The sequence below is a fragment of the Rhincodon typus genome, chromosome 5, assembly GCF_021869965.1.
Source record: "Rhincodon typus isolate 14 chromosome 5, sRhiTyp1.1, whole genome shotgun sequence".
NCBI classification, from domain to species: domain Eukaryota; kingdom Metazoa; phylum Chordata; class Chondrichthyes; order Orectolobiformes; family Rhincodontidae; genus Rhincodon; species Rhincodon typus.
In genome coordinates, this window is record NC_063336.1 from 14,568,523 (window position 1) to 14,594,484 (window position 25,962).

General features: G+C 39.7%; 1 protein-coding gene and 2 non-coding genes across 3 annotated transcripts; all 3 read left to right on the forward strand.

Annotated features, from left to right (window-relative positions):
- Nucleotides 1-1,238: 1,238 nt before the first annotated feature.
- Nucleotides 1,239-24,876, forward strand: LOC109910555 (WD repeat-containing protein 43). Its single transcript, XM_048596677.1, has 13 exons — nt 1,239-1,274; nt 3,335-3,399; nt 4,122-4,287; nt 8,594-8,680; nt 9,155-9,289; nt 9,816-9,953; nt 16,662-16,748; nt 17,754-17,785; nt 17,895-17,958; nt 18,669-18,782; nt 19,279-19,348; nt 20,054-20,109; nt 24,150-24,876. Exons 1-13 carry the CDS (start codon nt 1,239-1,241, stop codon nt 24,267-24,269), a joined length of 1,170 nt encoding a protein of 389 aa, XP_048452634.1. The 3' UTR covers nt 24,270-24,876.
- LOC125483237 lies at nt 18,101-18,234 on the forward strand. Its single transcript, XR_007262193.1, has one exon. It is a non-coding gene; the product is annotated as a small nucleolar RNA SNORA31 (small nucleolar RNA).
- On the forward strand, nt 23,218-23,349 carry LOC125483238. Its single transcript, XR_007262194.1, has one exon. It is a non-coding gene; the product is annotated as a small nucleolar RNA SNORA31 (small nucleolar RNA).
- Nucleotides 24,877-25,962: the final 1,086 nt, after the last annotated feature.

The following is a 25,962-nucleotide window of genomic DNA, read 5'->3' on the forward strand; positions in this document are numbered from 1 at the left end:
TTTTGTAAGAAACGTGCTACTTTTTTTGGCTGTGTAACATGCAGAATGAATTTTTTATGAACAACGTGTTTAAGCTAAAGATGTGCGTATAGTTCACTTTATAATATATTGGCCTTGTAGGAGTATATGGCATTCTTCAGGAAGAGGCACTGATACAAAACCTGTTCCTATCCTGGCAGCCACTTTCTGCACTCACAGGCAGTCAATATTAATAGCATATAACAGCGTTCTCCATCCAATTATTCTGAAGACTTTGTTCATCTGCTGTTATGTGCATGACTAAATGGTTATGCCAAGCTGTTGCCATTTTGTCGATTGACAGAAGCCAGATTGATTTTATGTTTTGACCTTTCCATTTCTTAGTCTAAACACAAATGACCACTTATTACCTTCTGTAGACATCCCTAAACTACCAGATCCTTCCTTCCAATACAAGCATAAGTAAGGCATATATTGGAATGCTCTCCACTTGCCTGGATGACCGTAGCTGCAACAATACTCAGTTTCACACCAACGATCAAGAGCTCACTTGATTAGGGTACTTTTTAGATTAAGAGCCCATGGTTTTGAAAGTAGTATACACTAACTAATAAAACAGAACTGAGAGAAGGGGTGCATTTTCAGGATGGCAACCTGTAGTTAATAGTGTGCCACAAGGATCCGTGATGGGATCACAATTATTTACAAAGTATGTTAACAACTTGGATGACAAAAGTCAGTATGCTGTAGCCAAGTTTGCATATAATGCATTCAGATGGGAAGTCTTGTGCTGAGGATGAGAATCTGCGAAGTAATTAGAAGAAAGGCTAGGCAAGTGGGCAGAAACTTGGCAGATGGAACGACGTGGAGAAATGTGGTGTCGTGCACTGGGCAGGAGGAATACAGGAGCTGAATGTCATTTAAATGGAGAAGGACTGCAGAGAGCTACAGCTTAGCTATTTGTGAATCCTTGTTTATAAATTTTAAAAAGCTAGCATCCAAATTCAGCAGGTTAAAAGGTAGACAAATCAAATGTTGGCTTTATTTAAAAGGGAAAAGAGTATAAAAGTAGGGAAGCTTTTATAAAACTACAGCTGGTCAAACCACAGCTGGAGTATTGTGAACAGACTTGGTCCTTTTCTCTAAGGAAAGACATACTGGCATTGGAAGCAGTCCAGAGAAAGTTCACTAGGCTGATACCTGTGGAGGGACTGTCTTCTGAGGATAAGTCGTGTTTGTACTCTTCGGAGCTTAGAAGAATGGGAGAGGCCGTTATTCTTAGGGGGCTTGATGAGGTATGTGTGGATAGGTTGATGCCCCTTACAGAGGAGTTTAATATGAGTGAGCATAATCTGAGTAAGGGCTTGTTACTTTAACACAGGAGGAGGAATTTCTTCTGAGGATTGCGAATCTGTGCAATTCTTTACTGCAGAGGTCTGTTGAGACTGGGTCATTTAAATCTATTCAAGGCTGAGATAGGTGCATTTTTTAATCAGTAAGGGAATCGGAGGTTATAGGGAAAATACAGGAAAGTGCAGTTGAGGATTGTTAGATTATGATCTCATTGAATGGTGGAGCAGACTTGGCCTGAACAGCTTGCTTCTGCTCGTAATCTTACAGTCTTAAGGACAAAGGTGGACTGGAAGTAAAAGTTCTGAATTGGGGAAGGCTTATTTTAATAAGATAAAATAGGATCTGGCCAAAGTGAACTGGGAGCAGCTACTTGCAATGTACTCCACATCATAGCTGTGAGAGACATTCAGAAGAGTAACAGTGAGAGCGCAGAGCCACCATTTTCCTATCGCAGGTCGAGTGGGACCAGCAAGTCCAAAGCATCCAGGAAATCAAGGTATGTACAGGATCTAATAAGGAAAAACTTGTGGTAGATGCTGAGGACTTAGAACAGTGGATGCTGTAGAGGAGTATGGAAATGCAGGAGGTTGCTTAAAAAAGAAGTTAGGAGAGAAAAGAGGGGACATGAAGGACCACTGGTGGGTAACCAAGTGAATCCAAGAGCATTTTCTAAGTATATTTGGGCAAGAGCATAACCAGGTGAAGAGTAGGGTCCCTTTGGGACCAAAAGTGTCAATCTGCGTGTGGAGCAGTAAGAGACAGCTGAGATTTTAAACTGCAGCAAAGGATGACGCATGTATAGAAATCAAATCCTCTCTGGCCGCAGTGGGTGTGCCGGGGACTGCAGGATAGCTAATGTACTATTATTCAAACAGAGTGGTAGGAATAAACCAAGAAACTACAGGCTACATCTGCGGTCTGTAAACTATTGGAGAACATTGAGGCACCAAATTAATCTTCAATTGGAAAGGTAAGATTTAGTCAACGATAGGCACCAAGGTTTTGTTAGTGGAGATCATGTTTTCTCAAATTTTTGAGAAGGCGACTAGGAGTGTAGATAAGGATAGATGATGTAGTCTACATGGACTTCATGGAGGCTTTTGACAATGGTCAAGAGGCACATGGGATGTTTGCCTTTATTAGTTAAGGCATTGAACACAAGAGCATGGAGATTATGATAGAGCTGTATTTCACGTTAGGTGGGCCACTTTGTGCAGTGCTGGTCACCACACTATAGGAAGCATGTAATTACATTAGAGAGGATGCAGAAGAGGTTCAGGATGTTGCCTGGGCTGGAGTGATTCAGCAATGAAAAGAGACTTAAGTAGACTCTGATTTCCTTGGTGCAGAGGAGGTTGAAGAGGGTGTAAATCTTGTTGAGTGGCACAAAGTTCTGAGGTGCATACATAAGAAGAAACTTTTCCCAGTCATGGAGTCACTAACCAGAGACACAGCTTTAAGGTAAGGAGGTAGGTTTAGAGGGAAAAGAAATTCATCTAGAGTTGTGGATGTCTGGAGCTCAGTGTCTAAAGTCATGATAGAGGTGGAAATCCTCAACACACTTGAAACAGAATTGGACCCATTCAGCCCACCATTCAGTTTGAGCATGGCTGATCATCAGACTTGGTCCCCTCTTCCCACCTTCTCCCCATATCCTTTGGCCCCTGTAACCCTAAAACTTTATCTAACTCCTTGAAAGCATTTAATGTTTGGTCTCAGCCACCATGTAGCAGACAATTCTAAAGGCTCACCTTTTCTCCTTATCTCAGTTCTAAATAGTCTACCCTGTATCCTTAGACTGTGACCCCTGGTTCTGGACTCCAGTCATTGGGAACATCCTTCCAATGTTTACCCTGTCTAGAGCTCTTAGAATTTTATGGGTTTCTATGAGATCACTGCTTATTCTTCTACATTCCAGGGGAAAAAGTCCGAACAATGCATGATTGTGCATTTTCCTTATCGCTTTGACAAATTGCAAGATAATTCTCTTTTTGTTTTTCAGCCAGTGAAGTTGGCGGTTGTTTGCCGAGACGGACAGTTGCACCTGTTTGAACATATTTTAAATGGGTAAGGATTGAGATCGTACCCAAACAGCTTGATGTTACCTCTTCTATTTTTGATAGTTACATATGTTCAAAACGTATATGACAGACGCACAAGTTGTTTTAACCTAACCAGTCCAATACAGTGTTCATACTCCTGACAAGCCTCTTCCCATTGCTCCCTATCTAAATCTACCTTTGGAGTCCCCATTCCCTTCTCCCTCACGTGCTTGTCTAGGTTCTCCTGAAATGCAGATCAGAAAATCTCTAATGAGTTCTCTTGAATACAAAGCCAGTTGAGTATTTTTGAAACTGAACTGTGCCTATTTTGTCTTAGTTGAGAGAAGGGAGCAAAACCTTTTTCTCTTTGGTGTTTCAGATAATGTCATAGTCCCTATTGTGGATGATTTATTGCTGAATAACCTTACTGTGGGTGAAACTCTGCTTGTCTGACTTGGATGTCTTAAAGACTTTTGAATTTGTGCAAGAAATACTGCCAATGCCAGAAATCTGAAATAAAAACAAAACTGGAAAATCTCAGCAAGTCTGACAATATCCATGGTGAGAAACAAAGTTAACACTTTGAATTCTGATGAAAAATCCTTGACCAGAAATGTTGCCTTTGTTTCTCTTCACAGATTGAGTGGCCTGCTGAGTTTTCCCAGCTATCTTTTGTTATTTTTTGACCTGTTTCTAAAGTAGTTTGTTTCGCTGTTCATCTAATAGTCATGTGTTCATTTTCAACAGTTACTGCAAAAAGCCTCTCTTGCCGACATGCACAGTACAGATAGCAACTTCAGGAAAAGGCACTGATACAAAACCTGTTCCTATCCTGGCAGCCACGTTCTGCACTGACAGGCAGTCAATATTAATAGCATATAACAGTGTTCTCCATCCAATTATAGAAAGAGTGGTAAGTGATAAAACAAGACAAAATTGAAGTAAGTGGCAGTAGCAGTTTTGCATTGTCATTGGATTTGTTTTAAGGGTGACCAAAATAGAGGGAACTAGAATGTTCAAGAACTTGTAGCTGTTGGCCCTATGGAGATTTTCGTGCAGATTAGAATGTATTTAATGGTTAGCTGTTTGTAAAATCCTGAAAGGTGTCTGCAAACTACCCCTGGTACTTAGGTGGGAACTTGGAACATGGTTGTTCATGTGACCAATTATTTGTTTATTTGCCTCCACTCTTCTTCATATCGTGGGTGAATCAAACTGTCTTTGCTCCCAAATTAAGATATTTGGGCTAAGCAATGAATTGAGATTGTGAACAGTGCCCAAATATTATGACCTAGTGCTGCTTTTAGGTTTATTTCTTTAAGGATCATCTGTGTGCAAAGGTTAAGATCAAAAATTGAGATCCATTCTGTTTATTTTAATTATCCTTTGAATGATTACAGCGCTTGTCTCTATTGCTCTACTGGAAGATCATATCAGACATAAAAGCCATTTAAGATTAAAGAAGTGGCTCTTGATTCCAGATCTGAAATTTTCGTGGCAGTTTGTATGTTAATCCTTTGTCTGGCAGCATGATCCAATACTTAAAACAGTTCAAATAAAAGTAAAATACTTTAAATTCTGGAGATCTGATATAAAATCAACCACAGTACAAACTTTGGTCTGGCAGCATCTGTGGACAGAGAAACTGGGTTAACTGAGTCGTTAGCTCTGTTTGTGTCTTCACAGATACTGACAGACCTGCTGAGTTTCTCCCACACTGTTTATATTTAAAATAGTTATCTGAATTAATTTTTTTCATTTTATAAATTCGTACAGCATGGAAGCAGACCCTTTGGTCCTCCTTATCAATCCAACTCTGCTTTCCAATCTGACCTGGTCTCATTTGCCAGCATTTGGCCCATATCCCTCTAAAACCCTTTCTATTCGTATACCCATCCAGATGTCTTTTAAATGTTCTAATTGCACCTGCCTCCTCCACTTCCTCTGGCACGTGTCACCATCTGCATGAAAAAGTTACTAGTCCAGTACTTGTGAAATCTTTCCCCTCTCACCTATGACCTGTAGTTTTGGACTCCTCCACCCAGGGAAAAAGACCTTAGCTGTTCACCCTATCCATGCCCCACATGACTTTATAAACCTCTATAACGTCACCCCTCAACCTCCAAGGCACCAGGGAAAAAAAGCCCCAGCCTATACAGTCTCTTATAGCTCAAACCCTCCAGTCACGGCACCGTCTTTGTAAATCGCTTTTGCACCTCTTCAAGTTTAACAACATCCTTCTTATAGAAGGGTGACCAGAATTGTATGCAGCACTTCAAAAGTGGCCTCACTAATGTCCTGTACTGCCGTAACATGACATCCCAACTTCTATACTCAGTTTTCTGACCGATGAAAGCAAGCACGCCAAATGCTGCATTCACCACCCTGTCAACCTGTGACTCCACTTTCAAGGAACTGTGCATCTGCACTCTGTTTGGCAGCACTCTCCAAGCCCTACCATGACAAAGTCCTGCCCTGATTTGTCCTACCAAGATGCAACGTCTCACGTTTATCTAAATTAAACTCCACCTGCCAATCCTTGGCCTTTTGACCCATCAGGGTCCCACTACTGAGATAATATTCTTCACTGTCCACTACACCACCAACTTTGTTCTCATCTGCAAACTTACTAACCATACGTCCTATGTTCACATCCAAGTCATTTACGTAAATGATGAAAAGCAGTGGACCCAGCACTTATCCTTGTGGCACACCGCTGGTCACAGACCACCAGTCTAAAAAACAGCCTTCCACCACCCGCCTCGGTCTTCCACCTTCAAGCCAATTTTGTATCCAATTGGCTAGCTCCCCCGGATCCCATGTGATCCAACCTTACTAGCCAGTCTACGATTTGGAACGTTGTCGAGTGCCTTGCTGAAGTCCATATAGACAATGTCTACCTCCTTCAATCTTTGTAACCTCTTCAAAAAACTCAATCAAGTTAGTGAGACACTATTTCCCATGCACAGAACCATGCTGACTATCCCATATCAGTCAAAGAAAAGAAGATTACAGCCCTCCAAATCTGCAGCGACGGTCCTTGCCTTTCCAAATGCATGTAAATCCTGGCTCCCAGAATCCCTTCCAACAACTTACCGACCACTAATGTAAGGTTCACCAGTCTATAATTGCTTGGCTTTTCCTTGCAGCCTTTCTTAAATAATAGCACCCTTTTAGTCAACCTCCAGTCTTCTGAAACATCACACCTGGCTATTGATGATACACGTATCTCGGCAAAAGACCCAGCAATCTCTTCCCTAGCTTCCCACAAAGTTCTGGTAGACACCTGATTAGTTCTCAGGAATTTATCTACCTCTTATGCGTTTCAAGGTCTCCAGCACTACTACTTTTGTAATATGAGCTCTTTTCAAGATATCTCAATTTATTTCCTGAAGAGGCTGAGGGGTGACCTTACAGAAGTTTATAAAATCATGAGGGGCATGGGATGGGTGAATAACCAAGGTGTTTTCCCCCGGGTAGGGGAGTCCAAAACTAGAAGGCATAGGTTTAGGGTGAGAGGGGAAAGACTCAAAAAGGACCTAAGGGGCAACTTGTTCGCGCAGAGGCTGGTGCACGTATGGAATAAACTGCCAGAGGGAAGTGGTGGAGGCTGGTACGGTTACAATGATGGGTATATGAAAAGGAGGGATATGGGCCAAATGCTGGCAAATGTGACTAGACTAGTTTAGGATAGCTGGTTGGCATGGACAAGTTGGACTGAAGGATCTGTTTCCATGTAATACATTTCTATGACACGTATGTTCCCTAGCTTCTATATCTTTCTCCACAGTAGACAGTGGTGCACAATATTCGTTTAGTATCTCGCCCATCTCCTGTGGTTCTGTGCATAAACGACCACATTGATCTTTAAGGGGCCCGATTCTCTCCTTAGTTGCTCTTTTGTGCTTAATGTATTTATAGAATCTGTTTGGATTCTCATTAACTCTATTTTCCAAAACTATCTTATGTCCCCTTTTGACCGTCCTGATTTTCCTCTTCAGTACACTGCTACTGCCCTTATGCTGTTCAAGGGATTCACTCAATCCCATCTGTCTATACCTGATGTATGCCGCCTAATTTTGTTTGACCAGAGCCTCAATTTCTTCAGTAATGTAGCATTCCCTACACCTGCCAGCCTTGCCCTTCACACTAACACAAACATACTGTGTCTGAACTCCTGATATCTCATTCTTAAAAGCCCTTAACACTTCCAAACCGTCCCTTTACCTCTGACAGCCTCCTGCAATCAAGTTTTGAAAGTGTCTGTCTAATACTGTCAAAATTGGCCTTACTCCTATTTAAACTAGCTTTTTGATGAGTTCTATCTTTTTCCATAACTATTTTAAGACTAATAGAATAATGATCACTTGCCCCAAAGTGCTCCTCCGTTGACACCTGTCACTTGCCCTGACTTATTTCTCAACAGAAGGTTAAACATTGCTCCTTCCCCAGTAGGCAGATCTATATATTGAATAATAGTTTTCTTGTACACACTTAAATTCTTCCCATCCAAGCCCTTAACTCTATGACAGCCCCAGTCTATGTTTGGAAATTTAAAATCCCCTACCATTACAACCCTATTTTTCTCACAGATGTGAGATTTCCTCACATATTTGCTTCTCAATTTCCTACTGATTATTGAGGGGGCCTATAATATAAACCTAACCAGGTGATCATCCCTTTCTTATTTTTATACTGCATTCATATAACTTTACTGGACAAGCTCCCAGGCATATCCTCCTTAAGTACAGTTGTAACGTTCTCCCTAATTAAAAACACCGCTCGCCCCCTCTTCTCTTGCCTCCCTTTCTATCTTTCCTATAACATCTATACCCTGGAAATTAAGCTGCCAGTCCTGTCTATCCCTGAACCACGTTTCCATAACAGCTATGATATCCTAGTCCCATGTTCCCAACCATACCCCAGGCTTATCTGTCAGGCCTCTTGCATTGAAGTAAATGCAGCCTAACTTATCAGTCTTACCTTCTTCTCTGCCACGCTCTTGTCTGCCTTGACTAATAGACTTGCTCCCTTCATCTATCGTACCAGCCCCAGCGTCAACCTCTTTTTTTTTTTTTCTCACTATCTCTTAGGTTCCCAATCTCCCACTAGTTTAAACCCTCCTGAGTAGCTCTAGCAAATTTTCCCTGTTGAATGATTCTCTGTTACAAAACCATGGTTGTGTTTGAATTAGTAATGGTTGGTGGTTCTCATTTCAGACATTAAACACCACTGAATCCCACATTTGTCTGGTAAGAGACACACAGATGACAGTGGCAATCACAACCGAAACAGCTATAACAAAGGTAAACAAAAGGGTGTGACAATAAATGTTAAGTTTAATTCTTCAGGAGGAATGCCATTATTTGTTTTGTAAAATTTCATTACATGCTTCAAAACCATTGCAAATGAAGATACAATATTCTTTAATTTTCTGAGGAATGGTAGTGCATTTTGGATGGTGACAGACCTTTTTTATTTTCCTTTCTGTTAAGTCGTTCCACTTCCCTGTGGCGACGAGGTTAAACTGTTTAGTGACTAAGTAAGAGAATTGACATGTTTATTGCAGATTTGATTTTGGAATTTGTTATATTTAGTCATAAGCAAAAGAAAATCATTTACTGAGGGAAGCAACATGAATTGTGTAGAAAATGTGAATTTCTGACTAGTTACTTGGAACAGTATGAAGTTTTAATTAAATATAGGTTGTAAGATCATTAGCTGTGCAGAACCTGTCCTACCATGTTCATCAGGAACCGTTGGCCTATTTTTTCTTGTAGGTGAAAACTCCAATAATAACCTCTGGAGTTAAGGTGTTAGTGCCTGGTATCCCTGGACATAATACAAGCATCAAACACACAATGAGTGAATCAAGAAAGGATGAAAATAAGAGGAGGAAGGACCCTGAAAATGAGGTACCCAACAGCTTGGCCGAGTTTTCAGGGATGCATTCTGAAACCCTTTTAGTCTATCACGCTTTGTGGAACTCTGTATCTTAAAAGCCTGATGTCAGACTATTTTGCCTAAAAGTGTTTTGGTAGGGATTAATTTCATATTTTTCTGTAAGTGCCTGGTTCAACCTGAAATTCAAAACTAATCTAGAATTATACTTTTCTCTCTAACGAATTTAAGACTGCAGCAGAACTTTAATCCATCTGTAAAGTTAATGACAAAGTCTGCAGCTTTAGTGAGGTACATTGAAATTATCTGAATTTTTTTTCTTAGTACAAATGAGCAATTTTGCTGTTGCTGATTTTGTTAATTCAAGCATCTTATGCCAATAATGATTAAATTATCTGTCGCAGACTGTAGATTCATTGGCTCCAAAACACTCCATTATTTAGTTTTTCCGTGTAAACTGAATTATAGTTGGACTATGCAGGAAAAAAGCGTGTGGCATCATGCAAGAGTGACTGTTATGTTCTTTTGTACTTTCTACAGCAGAGTATTGAGGAACGTCTGTGCGCCATGGATATTGATGTGATGAAAATGAGGAATAAATCTGGCCTTCCGCAGACTGACAGCTTTGCGGTGCTGCTTGTACAAGGTTTAGAAAGTAGTGACTCATCTATTCTAAATGTAAGACATTCCTATTGCATGTGCAATCATCTTTTCGCAACAATTTGCAGATTATCTGCATGATAAATTCTGAGCATTTTTACCAACTGAACGTTTTTCTAGAATTATTTAGAATTTACAGTGCAACAATGCCTATCCACATCAGGTCCCATTTTGGCATATATGCTCTGTGAATTTCTAACCAATTGCTATTTTTAAAAATCTTAAATCACAATCTTATATTTGTTTCTTCCATGTTAACCAGTATCTCTCTAAATACGTCTATTTGTTTCAATTCTGTATTCTTAAATACAGTTCTATCAAGTCACCTCTCAATCTTCTGTAGAAAAAAAGAGCACCAGTCTATACAATCTTTTCAGATTAGTATAAATCTGATTTGGTTTTTTAAGTCATTCACGGGATGAGGTCATCACTGGTTAGGCCAACATTTATTGCCCATCCCTGATTGTTCAGAGGGTAGTCAGCCACATTGCTGTGGGTGTGGAGTCACATTTAGGCCAGACCAGATAAGGATTGCAGTTTCCTCCCCTAATGGAATCGAGAGAACCAGACAATCGACAGTGGATTCATGGCCTGTCATTAGACCCTGAATTCCACCATCTGCTGTGGTGGGATTAGAACCTGGATCCTCAGAATCTTACCTGGATCAACAGCCTAGCAACAATGCCACGAGGCCAGCGCCTCCACTAAATTATGCTATTAAGTTGATCCCAGTGTTCCATATCCTTTTTATAGCATGCTGGGTGAAACTGCACAGAGTACTGTAAAGCTTGCTTTGTGCATGCAGTTTCCACAGTTGATTATTTCATGAATTTTGTCTTGAATTTCATGAACACTGTTAGTATGTACCATTCCAGCAGCGATTTGATTTTCATTAGTTTCTGAATCATAGTCATGCAGTGCAGAGAAGGCCCTTTGGCCCATCAACTCTGTACAGACAAAAAAGACCATCATCTATCTACTCTAATTCCACTGTCCACCACTTGGCCCTTAGCCACAAATACTAATACAAATACAAATACAAATTGTATGACATTTCAAGTACCCATCCAAGTATTTTCTTTTTAAATGTTGAGGTTTCCTGCCTGTAATACCCTCCTAGACATTGCATTCCAGATTTTCAGCACCCACTGGGTACAATCCACTTACCACAAATACCGCCTAACCCTCCTGCTCCTCACCTTAAAATTACACCTCGTTGTTATTGACCTAAGTGGGACAGCTGGTTTCTGTTCACCCTGTCCTTGCCTCCCCCCCCACCCTGGCCCCCGGCTAAACCACCACTGCTGTACAGAAACCTATCTAAGCCTATTCAGCTTCTATTCATTGCTAATTGATAGGTTACGTAATTGGGCAAAATTTGGCAAATGGAATATAATATGGGAAAATGTGGAGTTGTTTGGAAAGGAGAACAAAAGAAATGGAGAAAACAGCAGAAAGCTGCAACACTGAGCATGTTTGGCAGCATCTGTGGGAAGAAAACAGAGTTAACGTTTCAAGTCCAGTGACTGTTTAAAACGCAACATCCCTGTGTTTCTTTGACTTTGAGAAGTAGTATAATGAGCAAACACCACATGGGGATTAAAAAAGGAAAAGGAGACAAAAATTATTTTTACAAACGATCTACTTTTATTTGTATGTTTGTATGAGAATGTGCTAATATTCTTTCCCATTTGGCATTAAAACTTTTTTTTGCTAATACACTTCTTTAAGTTGGTGGACTGCTGACCTAAACTCCATTTCAATTCAAGACTGATAACTGACCTGTTAACATAAAAGCATAGTTAAGTGTAATGACACTGACTTAAAAAGATGTTTGTATCGCATTGCACCTTTCCAAGCATTTGCAGTTGTTCCCTATTGGTTGGATAAATAATTGGTGGGAAGGGCATTAATGTCCGTGTTGTATTTGGTGATCCTGCAACAGTATCGTGCATACTACCTGTCGCATTTGCAGCTGCAGTGCCTGTATTAATGATATTTTCCACATATAAAACTGCTTCTAAAATTTTTTGTAGTTGGTCTGTCATGGACTAAGTTGTACCACTAGATGGCATCTGTTCTTTTAATGTGCTAATAGTAAGGTAGAAATTGTTTATATCGTGCAAAATCAAGTGAATTCCACACAAGCTTGACTGCACAAGGTATTGAAACAGGTTAACAAGACTATGATTAAAATAGAAAATTGTTACTGTAATAATGCAGGAAATTCAACTGGAAGGGAACAAAAACAAATTGCTGGAGAATCCAAGCAGGGCTGGAAGCAACTGTAGAGAAATCAGAGTTGGTGTTTCGTTTCCAGTGACCCACCTTCAGAACTCTGGAAAGGAACATTGTTTATTGTTGAACACGAAAATAGATCCACTACTCATGGTGTGCATAGGCTAGTCCCAGCCCGGGACAGACATTTCTGCAGACCCATCTCTGGGCTAGCTTTATTTTTGTTTTGGGTGTTAGCATTTTCTCATCAACCTGTTCAGAAATGTTATTAACACAACTCTGGAGTAGATGTGACTTGAACAGAGGCTCTCCTGATAGAGGTAGGAAAACTACCACTGTTCCACAAGAGCCCCTACTGGGTCTGCTTTGTTTTTAATCAACCTGTTCAGATATGTTATGACACATCTCTGCAGTAGGTGGGACCTTAACCCGGTCTTCTGAGGTGGGAACACTGCCACTGCACCTCAAGAACCTCATTAAGTCTGCTTTTATAATATTTTCTAATCAACCTGTTCAGAGATATTATTATGCACCTCTGGAGCTGATGGGACTTGAAACCCAGGCTTACTGGCTCAGAGGTAGCGATATTACCACTCAACCACAACAGCCCTTTGGGTTTGCTTTAAAAAGTTTTTGATATTTTTTATTCAGTGTTTGTGTTTTTTAATCAATCTATTCAGAGATGTTATTACACCTCTCTGGAACAGGTGGAACCCAGGCTTCCTGGCCCATTGGGCCTGCTAATTTTTTTTTATGTGCAGAAGTATTAGCACACAACTGAACAATTTTTCTCCTCATCACAAAATCACAGAGATTTTCTTTTAACTACTAACCACTACCGGTAGTCACCTATGTAGCCAATTAGATAGTTACGTGCCAAACCCGTTCTGGGGTGGGCCTACTTTATACATGATTTCTGTTCAGAAGCATTGTTTAGCACCACTGGAGCATAGTCATAGAGATGGAAACAGACTCTTTGGTTCAAGTCATCCATGCCAACCAGATTTCCCATTTAGTCTAGTCCCATTTGTCAGCATTTGGCCCATATCCCTCTTAAACCCTTCTTATTTTTATGTCTATCCAGATGCCTTTTAAATGTAATTGTACCTGCCTTCACAAATTCCTCTCGCAGCTCATTCCACATATGCACCACCTTCTTTGTGGAAAAAGTTGCCTCTCAGGTCCCTTTTCAGTCTTTCCCCTCTCACCTTAAACCTATATCCTCTAGTTTTGGACTCCCCCACCCCAGGGAATGGACCTTGTCTATTTACCCGATCCATGTCCCTCATGATTTTATAAACCTCTATAAGGTCACCCGTCAGCCTCTGATGCTTCAGGGAAAATAGCCTGAGCCTATTCGGCCTCTCCCTATAGCTCAAGCCCTCCAACCCTGGCAACATCCTTGTAAATCTTTTCTGAACCCTTTCAAGTTTCACAACATGCTTCCTATTAGCAGATGGGGGCTTGAATCTGGGCCTCCTGGTCCAGTGGCAGGAACTCTACCACTGTACTATAAGAGCTCCCTGAGTCTGCTTTTTTTCCCTAAAAGTAGGATAAGCATTAAGGAACCAGTGCAGTTGGCTATGCAAATCAAAATATTGGACTAGTGAATCTTGAACTCGGGTTTCCTGGCTCAGAGAAGGGGTACTACCATTGCACTAAAGAACCTCTCTGGGTCTGCTTTATACATATTTTTAATCAACCTGTTCAGATGTGTTATGAAGCCTCTTGAGCAGTTGGGACTTGAACCCAGGTAGGGACACCATCACTGAACCGCAAGAGCCTTTCTGGGTCTGCTATATGGTTTTTAATGTATGTTATCTAATCAACCGATTCAGAAATGTTATTACCCACTGCTGGTGCAGGTTGGACTAGAACCCGGGCTTCCTGGCTCAAAGGGAGGGACAGTACCACAGTACCACAACAACCACATTGGACAGTTATGGAGTATGTTGGACTTGAACCAGGAACGTCCTGGCTCAACTGCACTACAAGAGCCCCCATGTCTGCTTTATATATTTTCCTAATCATCCTGCTCAGAGATGTTATTGAACACCTGTAGACAAGGTGGGACTTGAACCCAGGCCTCCTGGTTCATAGTGCTTGCCACTATGCTATTAGATCCCTGGATCTGCTTTTTTAAATTTTCTAATCAACCTGTTCAGATGTTGTATACCTTTTGGAGCAGGTGGGACTTGAATCTGGTCCTCCTGGTTCAGAGATAGGGACACTACTCCACTCAACTACATTAAATCCTCCTGGGACTACATTATGCTTGTTTTCGAACCAGGGCCAGTTCATTTGTAAAGCAAATACGACAGCCACTACACCTCAGAAACAGGGTGCCTGGGTCTGCTTTATCTTTTTTATATCCGGAAGTGTTGTCACACACCAATGAACAACTTTCCCAAATCACTCTGCCATTTTGTTTAGTTTTTGACTATTAACAACCACTAGTAATCACCAGTGCAGCCTTTCAGAACCTTACAAGCAAAACCAATTATGGGCAATGCAAAGGGTTTGTTATATAAATATTATCCTAATCAACCCGATCAGAGATGTTACACCTAATCAGAGATGTTAAGATGCACCTCTGGAGCAGGTGGGACTTGAAACCCGGGCTTCCTGGCCTCAAAGGGTCCACAAAGTTTGGTTTGGAGCCCTGTTTTCTTAAAAAAGCTGAACTTCAGGAGGACGTAGGATTGGTAGGCAGCTGGCAGATGAAATTGAATACAGAGAATTTTGAAGTGGTTCAGTTTTGAGAAGAATGAGGAGAGATGACGTAAATTAGAGTACAGCTCAAGTGTGCAGGAGCAAAGGAACCTGGGAGGCTGTGCACATTGTTAAAAATAATAGGAACAAAAACAGTTGCTGGAAAAGCTCAGCAGGTCTGGCAGCATCTGTGAAGAAAAAATCAGTTAACGTTTTGGGTCTGGTGACCCTTCCTCAGAACTGCTGAGCTTTTCCAGCAACCTCTGTTTTTGTTATGATTTACAGCATCCGCAGTTCTTTCGGTTTTTAATAAAAATGATTAGAACAGATTGAGAAAGTTGTTAATAAACCATATGCGATCATGAGTGTTGTAAATAGGGAGAAAAGAAAGCAAAAATACTCTGATAATGAGCAAAAACAGAAGTTGCTGGAAAAGCTGAGCAAGTCTGACAGCATCTGTGAAGAAAAAAAAGGTCAGTTAACATTTCAGGTTCTGTGACCCTTCCTCAGAACTTTTTTTGTGTTATGGCTGTGGTTTGATAAACCTGTATAAGACACTAGTTCAGGATCAGTTGAAATATCCAATTCTATGCGCACATTTCAGGAAGGATGTGCAGGTATTGGAGAGGGTGCATGAAACGGTTCATGAGAATGGTTCTGGAGATGTTCAGTTTGAGTTACATTGAAAGATTGAATAAGTTGGAGTTGTAATCCTTAGAGAAAAGATTTGATCAAAATTAAGAGTCTGAGACATGGGGACAAGCTGTTTGAGTTGGTGCAGCAATCTGTAGCCAGAGGACACTGTTTAAGGTGATTGACAAAAGAAGAATGGTAATGAGGAAGATCCTTTTTAAGCAGTGAATGGATAGAGTATTAGTACACTGAATACAGTGGTGTAGATTCATTTGAATATATTCAGAAGTGAATTTTATGAAGAGCGAATTTGAAGAACTATGGCTAAAAGGTGGGAGAGAGGGACTAACTGAATTACTCTTTGCAAAAACTGTCATGCAGTTGTTGGCCTAAATTACTTTCTGCAATGTGTAACCATCCTGTAATTCTAAATACAGAGCAAGGGAAAATGATGTGTGGAGAAGAAAGAGAACCAAGGAGAAAGCTGAGGTGGAGAATAAATTCTAACATCCATCACCTGAGTGCCACTGCCTTTTCTGAACTTGTATAGGAAATGCAAAACCTCTCTTTTGTATCAACTTTCGTAAAGACACTTTACAGATGAAAGCACCAATTTTTGTAATAAAAGAAAAATGCTAGAAATACTCAGCAAGTTTAGCAAAGTTTGTGATTTATTTGCCTATCGTGGACTAGAGAAGCATTGATTCAGGATGTGCATTAGCGAGGATGTAATATAGCAAATGCCCAAGTTATTACACTTACCATCAGTCGTTTCTGCATTCAAGTCCCACTTGAGAATATATGATCTTGTCTTGAACTCCTGTGAAATAATGAAGATGTGCATTTTCTCAGATGCTGTCCTTTATTAATCCAAGAATTCATTTGCCTGTTTTGATGACCCAGGTGACAATTCACTTCTCATGATGGTAACTGTAGAGATTTGCTGGAATTTTGGCTATTGTTTTTCTATCAACCAAGACATCATTGGCTGCGGATCAGTTGGCCTGAATATGTCAACAGCAGTTGACTGTTTCTAAGTAATTTGGAGTAAATGAATAGCTCTGTTGACTTTGAAGCACTATTAAGTGCTGACAGCTGCAAAAGTTGGTAATTTTAACATGACTTCTCCTTTCACTTTGCCAGAAAGTACTGCAGACAAAGAAGGATTCCTTGATAAAGGCCACTATTGCCAGGTTACCTGTTCCAGCAGTAGTTCCACTGCTTCAAGAGGTAAGGTTTCTGGAATGGAGCTGATAACTTTAGAAAAATGCATCAACAGGTGGCAACAAAAATGACTTTGTACTGTATTTTTAGCATCATCAAAATATCCCAGGGCAGTTCAGAGTTTTCAGAAATAATTGGGCACCGGCTCAGTGAAATGGTAGATTGGGTGGCCAAAGATATAGACTTTCCCTTAAGTACTGTTGTTTAACAGCTTGCAGCAAGTTTTCAGTCGACAATGAGGTCAGAGAGTATGAAGATGTAAAACTCCTGAATAATAATTCTTGATGAATTGCCTATGGTTTATATTGATAATACTTAAAAGTTCCAAATTGTACTTGTTTTATTTTTTTATGGAACTTCAGCTCGGCTAGCTTGTCCTTCTAATTACGTCTACCAGCTGACTTGTATGGGAGGATCTCGTAGATGTGTGATTCAGTTGTTGAATTTTAGCCCTCAATAGTGATATTTTGGACATTTTTAATTGCATAATAGTTGGTACAAAATTTGTCAGTTTGGTTTGATCATGTCAGCAATAAATGGCCATAGCTATATTGATGCCACTAGCATTGATTTTTATTCTTGAATTTTACTGAGAAATCGTGTTCCAACAAATAATGGAATTTTGTGTGTCATATTTGCGGATTGTGAAAGTTGTGTACGTCTACCAATCCCACCAAAAGCCTAGTTAATTCCATTATTCCCCAAAACCAAATCTACTGAAATATTATCACCTGTCCCTTAAAAGTGCCTGGCATTTTAGATGCGGACGGACTTGTACAAGAAACCTTTAAATATGCAAACTGAGAACTGATTAGATCAATTTCAAGTGACGAGGCCTTGACCTTGTCTTGTTTAGTTTTTTCTTTCCCTCCATTTTGAGGAAGTACTTGAGTTTCACCCCTACACCTCAGGAATGCAGATGGAATTGTTAGATTGAAATTTTGAAATGAGGCATTACAGTGTTTTAATATGGCACCATGTTCAATACCTGTATTTATTTTTTCTCCCCAGATCACAAAGCGATTACAAGGTCACCCATACAGGTGAGGTTTAAATTTCATCGCGATTTCTTTTCAAATGGTTAGTTGTAAATTGTAATAATTTTTGTATACAGTTGGCGTACCTTTAATGACTTTGTTCATCTACATATAGTGCAGCACTAATGGTCAAGTGGCTAAAAGCAGTTTTCACTCTGCATGCTTCCTATCTGTCTACGGTAAGTGATACTGTTTGTTTCGCTCAGTCTCGCTAGTCGTACGTTAAATATTACACTGGGTGTCTGTGGGGTTTTAAAACTTTTAATTCAGGTTAAAACATCTGGATTGCCGATTAAAGGTGTGAGGGTTAGAGAAACAAAGTTGCATCTATTGACAGACCTGAAGCACATAACTGTGGCTTTCTGGTTCCTTAATATTGAGATGCAAGATCAATTTCTTCGCGCTTTCTGCCTGCTCACCTCGTGGCAGTTTGGATTGAATAGAGGAAAACACAAAGCTTCTATCATGAAGGTGTCATTGTGTTGTATCTTTAAATGTATAACTGTATCTTGTTGACCTTCATACAAAGTGAGGTTTACCATTTGGCCTTCTTGGCTGTCATAGGCATGTGTATACTGGGATTGGATGTTGGGTGAGATTTTAAGTTTTCTGATTCTGGTAAAGAAGGGAGCAAAACTAAAGTGGAAAAAATATGGTTTCTAAAATTTTCACTGGTTTTTATGGCTTTAATGAGAATCTTGGGAAGGTGGCGCTGTAAAAATTATGGGAATGCCATCTGGTTCTCGAAGTTAGGCTTAATAATCGTCAAGCTTTACGCTTTATATATTTAAATATGTATGTTTAATTAGTGTGGTTTTAACTGCAACTTTCATTTTACACTTCTTGCTGTTGCTTAGCTTGGATTAAAATGGTTGATTTCATTCTGCAGTTGCCTGATCTTGTACCACAACTTGGAGTTTTGTACCAGCTAATGGAGAGCAGAGTGAAAACGCTACAGAAGCTCTCTCGGCTGCATGGCAAGCTTTTCCTTCTTGTTACGCAGGTAAGGAGTGGATGTTTGCTATTGGGAATACTTTGAGTACTAGACATTCAGTGAATGGATGTGTAGTCCATTGATTGTATGCATATTTTGATTATGTAGTCCCTTTCACAAATCCCAATTGCTTTGCTTGCTTTAAGAGATGTTACTTTTGAGATGCATGCTTGGGTTTTCAGGTGTTCCACTTATATCTCTAACTACAACTGAGAAGGTAGAATCACTAGTAAATGACATGAGAATATCTGTGTTGCTCCTGTGTTGGTGTAACGTGCTACCCAAATAGGAGCCAAATGCGTATGGAATCATTCCTATCATTGGTGAATTGCTGCTCTTGATTCATTATTGCCTCATTAGGATGCCTGAATTGTACCTAGTCTTGTTCTTTAATCATATGTTTTGATATCAACATGACATTCCCTTGCAATTGCTAATGTTGGCCCGTGTAATGAGAGTACTTCTGAAACTCAGTTGTTGTTAATTCTCATTTGATATTTCTCAGGTTGCAGCATCAGAAAAAGCCCAAGACATAAGCAGTGTGAACCAAACTGCAAAACTGGTTTATGAGGAAGGTAAGAAATAATCATAAATGTCTTCTGAAGACATTTTAGATTTCTATCTTAGATGAAGACGGCAAGATGATAAGCAGTGTAAGGTTGAACTTGTCTGCCAGTTTTAATGTATCAAAATCATCTTGACTTTGCAGCAGTGTTATCAAAAAGATGAATACTGATCCAAAGGGAATAATAGGAAATGTGGTCAATAGCTTGAGTTTTATGAGACAAATTAAAGAACTGATGGGATGCAAAAAGGCACCATGGTGTCAGGAAAGAATCCAAGTTTGGGGCCTAGATGTTAGAAGGCATGGCTTCCCCTGATGAGTTGAAAGGGATAATGCAGATTTCAGAAACAGGAACTTATTTTGTGAGGGGGTGTTACAGATGTCAATACAAATCTATTGCAGACCTAAAAGTTTAATACTGTGTAACTTTTTTGGATTTATTCAGAGATGCAAAATCAAGTTTCTTTGCACTTTCTGCCCGATTATTTTGTAATAGCTCATTTTGAATAGAAAAGACATGCAGCAGGCAAAAGCATATAATGTACATCATTAAATCTGTTCCAACAACCCTTTCGTTTTCTGTGACTTCCGAATCAAAACTGGCTGCTTTGTCCTTCTGATACATTGGAAATCATTAAAAAGAGACTGTAGAAATGGGGGTTGTATTTGCAGATTGTTGATATTAGCTGAGGTTATTTTGTTTCTGTCGTTCTAGAATCATCGGAAGAAGAAAACTCTGAAGATGACCTGATGGCAGATCAGGAATCTGACGTAAGTGTAGCAAACTAGCCCCCAGCCGGCAGAAGTGCCCTTCCATTGTCATATATCAGTGACTTTATTTCGAAGTTTGAAAATTGTTGCGTTCCCCCTCAATGAAGACTGAGCACAGGAGTATCACTGTTATAACACTGTCTGAGCTGTTGCTACTTCAGAGCTTGCAGTCCCAAAATTTCTGCTAGTGAGCCTATGTGGGCTCCCAACACCCTACTTTAGGAAATCCGGTCATAGATCAGTTTAACTTGAAAAGAAACAGCTTTTTGTTTTGTCTATTTGGATTCATCTTAATTTCTTGCCATTTTGACTTTCACTTTTCCTTCAGTATCTGTTCTGACATGTTTAAGGAGTGAACTGGTGTTATTTATTCCGTGCTGTAATTTCGCTGAAATATGTGGTTTTCTAGTGGCTGTTAAGTAACAGAATGGGATGTGTAGACCCTTGTTACAAAAGTGTTGCACTATAGTATAACAATTTTTTGAGATCCTGTTGACACTGCAAACCTCTAATATTTAATAATCGTAATTAGGTTCCTTCCACTGCAGTTGCCAAACTAGTACAAATTCTGATGTTGAATTGGGATGAGTTTCCTTTATTTCCCCTTTTGAAATCCGTTTCTGTCCTTGCTCAGATAATGGAGCTTTGTATTGATTGTTGAACTATTTCCCACCTTGATCATACGTTCAAGAGATGCCATATCGAGTATAATGTACCCATTGACAAAATTCCCTCACTGCTTTTCAATAAAGTCGGCGGGGGCGGGAGGATTTCCACCTTTTTCTTGTAGCAAAGTCAAACTTGAATATAATAGATTTGTTTATGATGTTGCTGACCATGACAAAAGTAACTTTCCATTGCACTTTTCATTTTCACACTCAGAGCACATTATGCTGTGCAAGTGTGAATTCTGCCAGTTTTTAGGTTTGTTCACTAGTCTTGGGAAAGATTCCAGTGCAGTACCAACCTGACATAAGTTGGGGCCAACTACTTGTGAGTTTGCACTATGTCCACTAGGAATGTAATTGACCCTGTGCAGTGGTTTCATTTCACATCATACCATTGGAATGTACAATTCCCTATTCTGCATAGTGTCCTGAAGTGTAAACCATTTTACAACCCACAAAATTGATATGCCGCACCATGATTTTCTGTCATTTCACATCTCCTTTTCATTTGATTTTTGACCTGTTTTGTTTTGAGAGAGAGCTAACTGCGTTAATGTAGGTGTTGCTGAAGAAAACGTATTGTTGGAGCTTTCCATCTTGTAGCCATCAGAACATTTTGCAAGAATATCAATTCAGTGGGAAAACTAACATTTATGTTGCATGAGAGGAAAGTGCTGATTGGCAGATGAAATCTGAAAGAAGCATTGCCATGTTGAATTGATGCAAACCCATCTAATGTTGGGCACTTGCAAGTTTTGTAAGCACAGGCTGATTGGGCACAGTCAGTACTCTGCCTGTTACAACTGCTGAAGGGCTGTGCTGTTTATGATCCACCAGTCTTTAAGACATATGGCCAACAAACTTAGTATCACAGTGGTGCTGAAATCGATTTACCATTTTCATATACCATTTGCATATACCAAATTCATGTATCATTTGTCTGACAGGCAGAACATAATTTTGACTTGACAGCATCATCCTGTTAGTGATGAACACCATTTGTGCTGCTACTGTACAGTAGCAGAGTGAAATAGCTAAGTTCATCTGTTGCACAAATTTGAGATACCTTGCCTTTCCCAGGGTAATCTGAGATAGACCGGGCACTATTCAGGACATCGAATGACTGCCTTAGGACCTTCCATGAGTTTGTGCTGTATACAGTGAGAAATAATGTGATCAGGGTGGCCGTTGTCTCCCAAGATCATTTTCATATGTCCTATTCCAACAGCACGTTTGTACAGCGAACAAATGGATTGGGCAATACTTACTAGGTTGCTAATAATGTCAATCTTATAGAATTCCTACAGGTCTTCGTGCTAACAAAAATACCGAGCAGTAAATGTAGCTTTGTTGTTGACAATACTAAAGAATCCCCACCTGATTTCTCAACTAGGACCAATGAATAAGAAGAGTTCGGTATTGCAAAAGTTTGAGCAACCGCTGTTTCACACTGCCACTCAACACTAGTGTCTGCCTCGAGCAGAATGCTGCCTTCAAGACAAAGATGATCTGCCTATCTCAAATCGATGGACTGGTATGAATTTCAGTGCCAATGTAATACCAGATGTGTAAACTCTACAATGAGCCAAAAGATTGGCAGATCGTATCAAACAGCATATCTCTTTGGCTGTTTACAACAAGCAGGGTACTGTCCATATCCAACCAGGCCACACCTACAAAATTCACAACACACTATCCAACCTGAATATTATTCTACGACTGATGACATTTGTTGGGTAATCCTTCATGTGTAAGGAATTATGCTGACCACCAATTCAGGACTGTCATTCAGGTTCACGTTGTGGTCCTTTTGAATGCACTAGAAGCTACATACATTGATATACAAGTCCTTGCAGTCAGAAAGGATATGAGCTGCATCTGTTTCAAGTCAACAAAAGTGGCAGCTGTTTTCTGGTTTAATCCTTGGCATTGCACTGGCCAATCGGATTTAACTGCCCTTGCTTAAAACATAAGTGAAGACTGGCTGTTAACTGTCAATCAGAATGAATGGGTACATTCTCTCTGTCAATTCCGCCACCCTTCAAAGTCCAGTTGCCAACCAGTCTGCACCCCCCTCTTATGCAGTGTGTGACTTTCCCCTTGAACTTGCCAAATTTAAAGCTTCCACCAAGTATGGCTATTATCAGCATACTCAAGTTCTGAACTGCCAAACATCTTAATCAAGTTTACCTCAACATTTGTTTCTGGCTGATCCTGTCTGTCTCCCTACTCGAATTTGGATAGGTCATGTTAGCGCTCATCTTCCTTGAGTGGCCAAGCATTCAGATTGTTTAGTTTTGCAAATACAAAGACTGAATGAATATGGGCACGAGAAAGCACTGTCCATTCCATAGATTTCGAGTCTGACCAAATTATTCTTTTGAGGGGGAAGACCTTTGAATTTTATTTAAAAGGCTGCTGATTGATTAAGATGAGGAAGTTGCATCTGTTGACAGATTCGAAGCAGATTACTGTGGCTTTCCAGGTTTTTTTTAACAGTTAGATGCAAGATTAATTTTCTTGTTTTCTATTTGATCTCATAGCAATTCAGATTGAATAGAAAAATATATATAGCTAAAAAAGTTGAATCATACAGATTAGACATCATCTGTGCACGTAGCTGTCTGAAGTTGCTTATCAAATGCATTAGTTTTCCTTTGGTACTGTTGCCCATGTCTCAAAATCAGTAATTGGGAGAAAACCAGCAAATTGCTTCGTGAGCAATGCATAAAATTGCTTCTGAGGTTCATTGAACCCGAAACGTTAACTCTGATTTCTCTCCGCAGATGCTGTCAGATTTGCTGAGCTTTTTGAGCAATTTCTGCTTTTTTTGTTACAAAATTTCTGAAATAGTTGTTTCTGGGACTCGGGGCAAGATGCACATACAGGGCTAATGGTTTATTTACCAAACATGGAAAGAAATCCTGGGATCAAGAGCATTCAGATCGTGCAAGCTATGTCTGCAGTATTGCTTAGAGTTTGCACTTTGTGATCTGATAATGATCACGATCCTGATCATCTGACCATTGGAAGTCAGCCTGTTTTAGGTAGGTTAACAATTCCAGCCTGCAGTTTCATGGTGCGTTGAAAATACTGACGTATGATAAAACGTAATGTCTCAGGTACACGCCAAGTCTAGGTTTGAGTTGAAACTGAGTAAGTTGTGCAGATGGCCTTAACATCAAATAAGCTGGCATCTATTGTAAGCCCACATTTTTGTTTCCAAAATACAGTCGAGCTTTGTTGCACAATGGATAGTTATAAGAAAATTTGCTCGCTGTTTCTTAATCTTGGATCATCACCATGCTTCTTTATAAAAAGAATGTTAAGTTGTGGCATTATTGTAATGCATATCTAATATTTTAAAACTAGGAGAATTGGGAGGACGATGAAGAGGAAAGAATGGATGACCCAAAAATGCGCATTGAAAAAGAAATCAGTGAAGACTCTGGAGAGGACATGCATACAGGAAATGAAAGTGAAGAGGAGTGAAACCATTTTAGAAAAACAAAAATATTGACTGCATTCTCAGCATATTTGGGCCAATGAATTTGACCTGGGCATCTGAATTTGTTTATTTTGCCACTCAGAAGCTTCCTTTATTTTTTAGTTTGGAAAGCAAGTGACAGACTGCCAGTGTGTTAAGAACTGTTTGTGCACTTTGAATTCCAAGAAATATTTGACTATATTGATGGTGCACAGTTCACAAATATATATTTCTGCAACCATGTTTCTAGTGCAGGTCGTTTTTGGACCACATTTATACATGGAGTGATTTACCACAGACAGAAATGTGGCAGTAACTCGTGATCACTTGGAAGGCGGACAGATGGTCAGCTAATTCATGGCTACTCCCGTTGCATTTTAACCTGACCTGGGACGTAATATGGATTTGACATGTACAACGTCATGGAAATTTTCCCAATTATTTTGGTTTTGGCAATTGGCCAGCTAGTTCCCATGTTTTCAGGTTAGTATGTTGCAGTATGTAGTCATTGGCTAGTTGACAGAATTATGTATATTTGTCTATAAATCAATGGTTTTCAGCAATTAATGCTGTGTTCTCCTTTGTAAAGTGAATAAATCCGATTCTCCTTTACAATATTGTGTTCATGGTCTTTAAGGTCATTGACAGCATTCAGTAAAAATGCAGAGTTTTGAAAAAGACATTCATTATATTGTATCATGACCCTTTAATCCCCCAAAAACACGACTAATTAAAATATAGTTTGAGTATGTACCCTGGGTGGTGATCTATCTTGGGACTGTTGGAAACCTGGCTGGTTTCCCTGGCATTATTTTTAATTGAGTGTTGCACTGCTCTGTATCCTTGTAATTCATTTCACTTAAATGATTTCAGAAAATCTGTATAGGCATTCTGTCAAATTCTCTCCCCATTTTTTCTCTTATTCTGCATTCCAATTCCGTTTTTTTGGTTCATCAGACAGATTCTTTCCAGTTCAGATGCTTGTTTTTCAATTTTTTTTTATCCTTTGTTGGGGTTTCAGCTATGGATTTCTAGGATGTACGGAGAACCGCTCCTGTTTGGTCTGGTTGATGCTAGGGAGCTGTGAGAAGTAATGATAATGATTGTTTGCTGGACCCAATGTGGAATCAAACCATCTTGTTCTGTAAAAGCAACGAAACCATTAGGGAGCCAAATTTTGTGTGGTTTTTCCACACAACTGCCTAGTTAAAATTCCCGTACTTGTTTTCCCTGTTGATGCTGATGTTGTAAACGAACATGATGAATTATTTTGCCAACCATGCAAAGTTTCTTTCACACTCCTACAGTCTCCCATGAAGGTTTGGATAATGGGAATTCAGCTGTTAAAATCTTTTTTCATTATAATTTGCTTTTCGATAAGTGAACAGCAAGAGATGATTTATTACCATGGTGATTGTTGCCACAGAGCTTGAATAAAATAGAACCTATTCAGTGCTGTTCTAATGACCCTGGACTGAGGTACATACGACGTTGGAGTGCTGATTAGAAGGTAGGTCTTTCATTAGCCCTTGCTGTATACTGAGCTTTAACACTGATGGGAATATGGGACATTTTAGTGCTGTTAAAGTGTTAATATGATTTGATTGCAGAGAGGATTGGATACTTCAGGATTGTTTTTGTGTCCTTTCTTCCTCTTCGCACATTGAAAACAGGGATGGATACAAGTAGAAATATATT